The 10,124-nt window shown below is 36.0% G+C and overlaps 2 protein-coding genes across 2 annotated transcripts; both read left to right on the forward strand.

The window, feature by feature from the left end:
* Positions 93-6,192, forward strand: LOC107609340 (kinesin-like protein KIN-12F). The gene is made up of 16 exons (XM_016311266.2): positions 93-490; positions 637-774; positions 959-1,042; positions 1,161-1,286; positions 1,377-1,436; positions 1,545-1,598; positions 1,708-1,800; positions 1,885-1,980; positions 2,459-2,607; positions 2,713-2,862; positions 2,953-3,082; positions 3,173-4,141; positions 4,228-4,326; positions 4,407-4,520; positions 4,612-5,397; positions 5,732-6,192. The coding sequence occupies exons 1-16, from the start codon at positions 188-190 to the stop codon at positions 5,975-5,977; spliced, it is 3,597 nt and encodes a 1,198-aa protein (XP_016166752.1). The 5' UTR covers positions 93-187; the 3' UTR covers positions 5,978-6,192.
* Positions 6,844-8,997, forward strand: LOC107609596 (mitochondrial import inner membrane translocase subunit TIM22-2). The gene is made up of 5 exons (XM_016311595.2): positions 6,844-7,145; positions 7,524-7,588; positions 7,750-7,822; positions 7,910-7,963; positions 8,491-8,997. Exons 1-5 carry the CDS (start codon positions 6,944-6,946, stop codon positions 8,739-8,741), a joined length of 645 nt encoding a protein of 214 aa, XP_016167081.1. The 5' UTR covers positions 6,844-6,943; the 3' UTR covers positions 8,742-8,997.

Consider the following 10,124-nt stretch of genomic DNA (forward strand, 5'->3'; position numbering starts at 1 on the left):
TAGTATAGGATAGTTCAGTAATTTCCTTAGCTTGTTCTTTTTCCAACGGTCATCTGAATGAACTGAACTCAAAAACACACTTCCTTCAACATTTGAATGCAGAACTCTCTCTCTCTCTCTCTCTCTCTCTCGCAACACCATTGTTTGATTCTCAATCCTTTTGCTTCCTCAGCCAAAACCCATCATCATGAAGCAAACCAGAAACGCTGGAACCGCCGAGGCTCCTTACTTCGGCACCATTTCCTCTTCTTCCTTCAAAAACCTTCTTCCCACATCATTCTCTTCCAAACTCAACAAAACCCTTAGAAACCCTAAATTTCCCAGTTCAGATGCCGAAAACACTCCCCCTACTGATCCCAACATCCAAATCAACGATCACAACCACTCATTTCCCTCCATCACCAAACATGCGCATTCAAAATCCCCAATTTCTCAACACAAAGATGCCACAGAATCTAAGAGCTCACTTGAACCTGACCCATCAGTGAAGGCAAGTTCAATTAGTTTTTAAATAAAATTTTTAGTTTGATTTCTTAAAATTGAATCTGTAGTATGTAATTCAGTAGATGAATATGTAGAAAAATTTCCTCTTTCTATTTTTGCCCCATTTTAGTTATAGTGTTGTTTTTGGAGCAGGTTGTAGTGCGAATCAGACCTACCAATGATATTGGAAGGCTTGGAGATAAGACGATTAAGAAGCTTTCTTCTGATACTTTGTGTGTTGGAGATAGGAAGTTTATATACGATTCAGTTTTTGATCCAAACTCCAACCAGGTAAAGCACTTCACCTTTTAGCTGTTCTATATTGTGATTATACTCTTAATCTTTCAATAAATTATCACTAATAATAATTAAATTAAGGGTACTTGCACGCTGCTTAAATAAATGAAAGAAAATGTTGCTTCATGCTCATTATAGAGGATAAGTGTGATTAATCTATAAGCTGCTGTGTATACAGGAAGATATTTTTCAGTCAGTGGGTGTTCCATTGGTTAGAAATGCCTTAGCTGGTTACAACACTTCCATTTTGTCTTATGGCCAGGTATTAATTGATGTTTGATGAATTATGTTTTAACCTTTTATAGTGGACAATGTAGTTTACCTTTGACGGAGTATTGAGTTTTGTTCATGTTTTCTGGTTTTTTAACTTTTTTTACCAGTCTGGAAGTGGAAAGACGTATACAATGTGGGGTCCTCCTAGTGCCATGTTTGAGGAGCCTTCAGCCCAAAGTCACAAGGGAATTGTTCCTCGGATCTTCCAAATGCTGTTTTCTGAGCTTGAAAAGGTATATACTACTCCTCGAAAAGATAATGCTAGAACTTTAATTTTATGTTTTTGTAGTTTTGACTGTTGTATGCTTGAATTACCATATTAGGAGCAGCATATGTCGGAGGGGAAACAATTCAACTATCAATGTCGATGTTGTTTTCTCGAGGTAGTTCTTTATAAAACTTCCTAGTGTGTCAATGGCTGTCGTTGCTTGATGGTATGATAGTGTGGCTTGTTCTATTTTTTTTGGCTTACTTTGATTTTTTTTTAATAGATATATAATGAACAAATTGGGGATTTACTTGATCCAGCCCAGCAAAACCTTGTGGTAAGCATATACCATCCTTTTTGGTACAATTTTCATAAAAAAAAATTACTTTACTCGCTTTTTTACTTAACTCTCTATTCTTATTGTGGCTTGGTTCAAATTATTGCAGATGAAGGATGATTCCAAGAATCCATTGTATATAGAGAATCTGACGGAGGAATATGTCACTAGCTATGATGAAGTGACACAACTTTTGATTAAGGTAGGGACTAAAAAGCTTTGAAGCAAATATTGTTGAGATTTATACTTTTATCATCTGAGCTGATTTGATCTTCGTTTGTTGCAGGGCCTCTCAAGCAGAAAAGTTGGAGCGACAAGCTTAAATTCTAAGAGCTCTAGATCACACATAATTTTCACTTTTGTCATTGAGTCTTGGTGCAAGGTATTGCCATCAAAATTCAACTTAACATGAGAGACATTGCATATTATTTATTGGAAAAGTCTAGGGGGACAGCAACTTTTCCAAATTCTGGCTAGCATGTAACCAGCAAGAAAAAGTGAGCCATTGGATGAAATCTCACACTAATCTCACACCATTAAAATCATTATTGATGCCTATTTGATGGCTACAAATCACAAAAGTTGCTGGCCCCCAGCCACTCCTCTTATTTATTTATTTGTTAGATAATTTTTGCATATGATTTTTGTAACATTATATGTGAAATCATAATGTCTTAGTTTCATCATATATTATCATAAATTGTGATAGATGATCTATTAGAATTTAGAAGAAACCTCCACAATATTGTCCTATTTAAGTTTCGGAATAGAGTATTCTTGTGTATCACATCAAATCAATGTCAATTTCATATTATTCATCTGCTCATAATTTCAACAAGTTTCATCAACTTGCTTTGCAGGGAGTATCATCGAATGGTTTCAGTAGTTCAAAAACTAGTAGAATTAGCCTTATTGATCTTGCTGGATTGGACAGGAATAAACTCAATGATGCAGGCAAAAAATGTTTAACGGAAAGCAAAAATGTAAAAAAGTCCTTATCTCAGCTTGGGTAAGATGCTATGCCATGCTACTATCATCCTATCACTAGATTTTGTCTGAATTATATTTCTGTTAGCTTATTAAAGAAACAATGTTCAATATTTCACTGGTGTAGGCATGTAGTAGATGCTCTAACTAAAGGAACATGCTCCGGAAAAGCCAAAGAAATTCCAAGCAGGAATTCCTGTTTAACGCGCTTACTACAAGAGTCTCTTGGTGGAAATGCCAAACTCTCAGTTATCTGTTCAATCTCTCCTGATAACAAGTATGTACCTGGACTGAAGAGCGTTTTATTTATCTGACGACCTAACAAATGTAAACGACGGCAATCATATTTCTCTCATGATACTTGTAGGAATTATGCTGAGACACTGCGAACACTCAGATTTGGACAGCGAGTAAGGTCCATAATAAATCAGCCAGTTATCAATGAAATAAAGGAGGATGATGTTAATGACTTGAGTGATCAAATCCGGCAGTTGAAGGTATAATTCATGTCCAAGACTTGTTACTAGATATAGTTCTTGGAGAATTAAACTGTATATCTGAGAATTATGTGTTTTCTCTTGGTGCAGGAAGAACTCATTAGAGCAAAGATTGACATTGATAGCTCAGTAGGGAGTAAAAATGGATATTTCCAAGGACATAATGTGAGGGAAAGCCTTAACCAGTTGAGAATCAGTTTAAACCGTTCTCTTCTCCTATCTCACATTGATAATGAACCCAAGGAGGAGGTAACCGTGGATGAGGAGGATGTAAGGCAATTACGCTGCCAGATTGATGAATTTTATAGTTCATGTGAAGCGAATCCTAAAGATATATCTGTCAGTGAAGATTGTGTCCAGTATTATTCTGGTGAGGAAAATTATGATACTGATATGATCAGTGGCGACGAACATGAAAAAGATGAAGTATGTTCTGGAGAAGGATTGAGTAAGCTTTGTAAGGAGGACAGTGTTGTGGCTTCGGTTGATACCTTGTATGCCTCGGTAGATGACATGTGCTCAACTAACACATCAAGGTCAATTAGATCTTCATTCAGAGATAGCATTTCTGTTAGTTCAAGCAATCGATCTCCAATACTCACAGAACCACAGTTGTCTGAGTCCCCAAAAATAAGGAATACTCATAGGAAGAGTGTGGCGTTTTCATCAAGTTGTCTTGGTAGTTGGAACAAGGTAGCAGAGGAGAATTTGAGATCCAGTAGTGATGTGTTAAGACAATCATTTAAAGAGGATGAGCATATCCGATCCTCACTACGTTCAAGCAAGGTTTTACCAGGCCCAACGGAGTCCTTGGCGGCAAGCCTTCAGAGGGGACTACAGATAATTGACTCTCACCAGCGAAATTCCGCACTAAACAAATCTTCAGCTTCATTCTCTTTTGAGTGTTTAACCCCTTGTCAAGAAATTGATAAGAGTAAGAGGTTTTCTATTGATGAAGGGTCCACAAATTTGCTTTGTGAATCTTGCCGTAGAAAAATATCCGATGTAGAGTCCAAGGAAGCACAGATTGACAAAGTTGAAGCAGACAAAGTTCAAAAAGTATGTCTGGACTTTAATACTTTCAGAATGTTCTTCAATTAGTAGTAGTCTTTTGAGCTCACTTATCTTTATTTCCTTTCTTCAAGGATCTGGAAAATGCAACGGCAAAAGCCACCATGAGGGAGAAGGAGCTAGAGAATGTTTGCAAGGAGCAAGCAGCTAGGATTGAGGAACTAAATCAATTGGTATCTGGATAATTGACCCTTACCGAATAATTATTTATGTCGTTTTGAGTTTACATCACTGATAATTGGAATATTTTCAGGTTGAGAACTTGAGAGGAGAAAAAGGATTGAACTCTATCATTGTGAATGGTCAAGATAGCATCAAGGAGACAGGAAAGGGAGAAGACTATAACTCGCTCGGTGGTGAAGACGAGGTATACCAGTAGTCTTGTAGTTTACAATATAAAGTTGGATAAATCCATTTCAAGAACCTTTTTTATTTACATTTGTTCATCTTGTTTGTAGCTTCCAAGGAGCACTTCCCCAGACATCAATTTACCCGAAATTTTGGAGGAAAAATGTGAAATCAAAGAAGTTCAAGTCCAGGAAGAATTAACTCAAAGAGACAGCTCTTTTGATGCTAATGAGAAAGAAGAACTTCTAAGGGAAATCCACAGCTTAAGAAGCAAGCTGCAATTAGGTAGTGACATAGCAGTTAAAAGGTCCACCGACAAACTGAGATCTTCATTGAGATCTATTCAACTGCGAAAAAGTGTTATATTTTCTCAAGGTAGTGGTGGTGAAGAGCTGGAGAAGGAAAGAGAAAGATGGACCGAAATGGAAAGTGAATGGATTTGTCTTACTGATGAGCTAAGAGTTGATCTAGAGAAGAACCGGCAGCGAGCAGAGAGAGCGGAGTTGGAACTGAGGTTAGAGAAGAAGTGTACTGAAGAATTGGATGATGTGCTAAAAAGATCAGTTCTTGGACATGCTAGAATGCTAGAACATTATGTTGAGCTACAAGAGAAATATAATGATTTGGTTGCAAAGCACAATGCTATAATGGAAGGCATAGCGGAGGTGAAGAAGGCTGCAGCAAAGGCTGGAAAGAAGGGTCATGCTCGCTTCGCCAAGTCTCTTGCAGCTGAACTTTCTGCATTGAGGGTGGAGCGAGAAAGGGAAGCTAAATTCTTGAAAAAGGAGAATATGAGCCTCAAGATTCAACTTCGAGACACTGCAGAAGCTGTTCATGCAGCTGGAGAACTACTTGTTAGACTCAGAGAAGCCGAGCATGCAGCCTCTATTGCCGAGGTAAGAATAATATGAACACTACATAGCATAGGACTTGTGGAATCATTCATATGATGATTTACATTTTGGACTAGTAATTTAAGAATATGAATATATAAATTATGATTTATGAGAAATGGTTGTTGATTCTTCATTCTTCATATGTTGTTAATAATGCAGGAGAATATGAACACAACATAGCATAGGATAAGTAATTTAAGGATATGAACACAACATAGCATAGGACTTTTGGAATCGTTTCATATGATGATTTCCATTTTGGACAAGTAATTTAAGAATATAAATTGTGATTTCCAAGAAATGGTTGTTGATTCTTCATAATTTGTTAATGCAGGAGAATTTTGCGAAACTGCAACATGACAATGAGAAACTAAAGAAACAGATGGAGAAGCTGAAAAGAAAGCACAAGATGGAGATGATTACCATGAAGCAGTACCTTGCAGATAGCAAATTACCAGAATCTGCACTCAAACCCCTGTACAGAGAGGACTCTGATGTGCAGCATAACAATAACAATGCAGATGATGATCAAGAATGGAGAACAGAATTTGGAGCAATCTATCAAGAGCATCATTATTAGTTCTTTCAATTTGATAAATTTCTTCATAGCTGACTCAGATCCTGCTCGGATCAAAGCAACTGAATCATTTATTTCAATTCAATTCTTTGTATTCTTTGTATTAATCTATGATTCTTATTGACACTACTAAATTTTAATCTATGACATTTGTGTTCGTTTTATTGAATGATATGTGAGATTCACATACCATATAAATCCAATACTTCATTCAAGGATGGAAGAATTATTAAATGAATTAATTTCCTTTTCATAGAAATGCATCAAAATAGCTTGTACAAACTTTAGTAGTTTTTGTTTATAACGCCCAATCATTTCTTTTCAGGCACTCAAGTTTTTTACATCATTTATTTTAGGATAAAATATACTTTTTGTCACAAAAATTTGTCAAAAATTTGTCAAAAATTTTAAAAATACTTCTAAATTTTATTTTGTTTCAATTTTGTCTCAAAAATTTTCGATTTGCATCAACAATATTCCTGATAGCTAAATTTTCAAGAAATTTAGGACCAATCCAATAATAATGTGTAACAATTATGTCTCATTTGTTTGTGTTGAAAGTTGAAACTGAATATTCTTTTTTGTGAAATTATTATTGAATTGATTCTAGATTTTTTGAAAACTTAGCCATAGGAATATACTTCATACAAATAAAAATTTTTTAGAATAAAATTAAAACAAAATAAAACTTAAAATTACTTGTAAAAATTTTAGCAAATTTTAAGAAAAAAAAATATATTTTATCCTTTATTATATTTTGGGTTGGGCCTACAAAAAAGTGAGAGCTGAGACGTATAGTTGATGGGTAAAACTGTAAAACCACGCGAAAAGAATAAACGGCGTCGTTTTATCCAAAACTTAACGTTCTCGAATGAGATAACACCGTAATAAAATTGATAAGGAGAAGAACAACGAAACCCCCAAGAGCGAAGCGCTCTAAATTCGACGACAGCCTTTACGCTTTCGTCCATGGCGACGGCGGATCCTCCGAAGGCCGATTCCGGCGACACCACCACTCAGCCACAGCTTCCGATTCAGCCTCAGCCTTCCAATACTGTATCTATTCCCAACCGTTCCGACGCACTTGTCCCTGCTGCCCCCGCCGTTTGTCTCCTCCGCTTTGTCGGAGACTCCGCCGGCGGTGCTTTTATGGGCTCCCTGTTCGGATACGGTTCCTTCTCTTTCTCTCGCACTCCTCCTTATCACAATCACACTTAATTATGCCTTTTTTTACCTAAACATTATTTCGGATTGCGTTTATGATGATTATATTGTTAGCTTTAGTTGTAGATGCAGTATTAGTGATGCTAGCAAAGTGGCAATTGTTATTATTATTATTGATTGTTGATTTGTTGGTTGATTCTTGGTTTGTATAGTGTAATTGAGTACAAGGGGATGGGTTTTGTTAGGGTTTATTCAATATTATGTTGGTTTTGAGCTGAAATATAGTGATTTCCTTTGAGGAAATAGACAATCTGACAGTTCAAATGGAATGTCATTTTTTTATGATCTTGCTGCTGAATGGTGCTTTTTCGTGGGTGCGTTTCAGGTGCTGGGTTGTTTAAGAAGAAAGGTTTTAAAGGATCCTTTGTAGAAGCAGGGTCTTATGCTAAGGTATATTTCAGATATCATCAATGCCTTCCCCTTATATTTGTTTATTTATTTCTTTAATTTTTCTTTTTTCAATGCCTTACTTAGTTCATGTCTGTGTCATGTGTTTTCTTAATTGTTAAGTTTGGCTGATAAATGTACATTATTTTCTATTGTGTTGTTAGACGTTTGCTGTTTTGTCTGGAGTTCATAGTTTGGTTGTTTGCATCTTGAAAAGACTTCGAGGAAAGGATGATGGTATGAGTGGGAACTTTTTCAGCTGTAAATGGCACTCTTGCTTTGCTAATCTTCTTCTTCTGATTACTTTAAACTTCATATCTGCAGTTATTAATGCTGGAGTAGCTGGATGTTGTACTGGCCTTGCACTAAGCTTTCCAGGTATCATTTTTTTCTCCCTTTATTTGGATTTACTGTTAGTTGAGTTCCACATTATTCGACTAATTGGAATTGTATATAAAGGGCATGACAACATTGTAATCCTTGTCATCAACTTATGTATTGTATATTTCACTTTTTAGATCTCAGCAAAAAATGCATAATATGCTCAAAGTATTTTGTCCATAGTTGGAGTGATTTTTGTGGATGTATTGTTGAATCGCCTTCATGATAAAAAGGAAAAAAGAAGTGTAAAACAAACAAGAAACTTTGTATGCCTTTTCAGATCATTGATATCGTTATGGCTTAAAATTCAATACATACGCTGTTGTATTATTTAAAGGGTTTTGGTAACAATTGCTCTAAGAATGCTACTTTTCACTGGAAAGATGAGCTTTTGATGTTCCAATCCGTTGGAATACATTGAAAAAATTCAGAAGTTTCACTGCTTGATTCCTTAATGAAAGAGAAATATAAATTTTGTTCTCTGCTCTCTCTCTTTTTAGGACTCATATTCTACTTTTCTCCAGGTGCGCCACAAGCTCTCTTGCAGAGCTGCCTCACTTTTGGGGCTTTTTCCTTTATTATGGAAGGGCTAAACAAGCAGCAACCAGCACTTGCGGTTCCAATCTCCCGGAAAACAAGTTTGCAACACAATACACGCCCACCCCTCGTACTCCCCCTTCAGTTCCCTCTTCCAGATGAAATGAAAGGTGCTTTTTCCTTTTTCTGCGAGTCACTGAAGAAGCGCAACAAGGGAGCTCATGGTACTTGGCAATAAGAAATCAGGGTATCATACTTTTCTAGCATCGTGTAGATTAGATATGCCCCTACCTTCGTTTTTGGATTAGATTTCTTGTAGCCTTGTAGCTTTATTGGCATTTCTTTTTCTGGAAATTTAGGGTGAAAGGCATTGTTCCGAGAACTTTACATGTTACTTAACCGAGTTCTAAATATTGCACTTTATCTTGTACCTTGTTGGTAGAGTATGTTGGAGAGCATAATATATGATGGATGATTCAGCTGTGAATCTGTAACAACAGGTATCTGCAATGACAATTCAGAAAACCAGAATTTAGACGGAAAGAGGAGTAGACTAGAATGATCTACCCTCTGAACTGTATGATAGAACAGAAATAGCAAGTGATGAAAAGAAATACCATGGTTAAAATAGAGAGTCAGCCTCCCTCCTAAGCCTATTCTTAATTCTCACTAATTTCCTGCCCTTCCCTCCACTCTACCGCTCCTTGTATTCCCTTGCTACTCACTCTCCAAATCATGTGAGATCACCCTTACCTCTCACCTTGTGTGACATGCAGGTAGTTAGTTACGAAATTATTCCCATTTTCACTTCTTCCCATTTTGTCCTCAAGTCTATTCCTCCTCCTATAATAAAAGGGTAGCGGCTGAATTTTTCCTGCTTTAGGGTCAGAATTAAAAGCAATTAAAAACTTCTATTGATTCAGGGTGTGTAACAGATGCATGCACTACGTGGCATATCGAAACAAATGAGTGTAACAACTCAATTAAATTTATACATATAGTTAAACTCTTGCTTCTAACTATAAATTCATCTTTGCCAAGTGATTATATCTTAATCAAGTCTTTTAGTGTTGCAGGTGGCTACCCTATCCTAAGCATCAAATTCACATATTACAACAAGCCAAATGGTAAAAGAATGTAATAAAAATGCATCACCCCGAAATTGTTGTCTCATGTCTGGGATCACGACAAATTATATACATTTGATAGGGCAAATAAAAAAATGTTGAATTTGGATCAAATTAAACGCCACTTCTTCGATGTTAAACTAAATATGCTTAGTTGGCTAATCATAGGGAGTTTTCACTCAGTCTCAGAAAATTGTCGATCAATACAGGAATTTACATACGCTGTATATACTCAAACTATTAAATATCTTTAGTATTACAATATATATCTCATCTCATCTCATTATTCTCATATAATGGGGTTACAAAATTAGTGTTAGAAGACACATGATCTTATAAGCAATCAATGTAGTTCCATCATGAGTTTTCTAACGGACGTTAAATACATACTGTTTCTTCTCATCTCAAAATCAATTAAAAATTTGTGATTAAAATATGAACTGGTTTTTTTTTTTTTTTTTGTGTGATTAAAATATCAAAAATGAGAAATGTTG

The sequence above is a fragment of the Arachis ipaensis genome, chromosome B07, assembly GCF_000816755.2.
Source record: "Arachis ipaensis cultivar K30076 chromosome B07, Araip1.1, whole genome shotgun sequence".
In the NCBI taxonomy this organism is placed as follows: domain Eukaryota; kingdom Viridiplantae; phylum Streptophyta; class Magnoliopsida; order Fabales; family Fabaceae; genus Arachis; species Arachis ipaensis.

Bases quoted from the DNA above. Each gene is read 5' to 3' on its own strand.
- LOC107609340 (XM_016311266.2), top strand. From the start codon at position 188: ATGAAGCAAACCAGAAACGCTGGAACCGCCGAGGCTCCTTACTTCGGC. The intron at 1,599-1,707 runs GTAAGCATATAC...AAATTATTGCAG, and splicing joins CAGCCCAGCAAAACCTTGTG to ATGAAGGATGATTCCAAGAA. The intron at 4,142-4,227 runs GTATGTCTGGAC...CCTTTCTTCAAG, and splicing joins AAGCAGACAAAGTTCAAAAA to GATCTGGAAAATGCAACGGC.
- LOC107609596 (XM_016311595.2), top strand. From the start codon at position 6,944: ATGGCGACGGCGGATCCTCCGAAGGCCGATTCCGGCGACACCACCACT. The intron at 7,146-7,523 runs GTTCCTTCTCTT...GGTGCGTTTCAG, and splicing joins GGGCTCCCTGTTCGGATACG to GTGCTGGGTTGTTTAAGAAG. The intron at 7,964-8,490 runs GTATCATTTTTT...ACTTTTCTCCAG, and splicing joins CCTTGCACTAAGCTTTCCAG to GTGCGCCACAAGCTCTCTTG.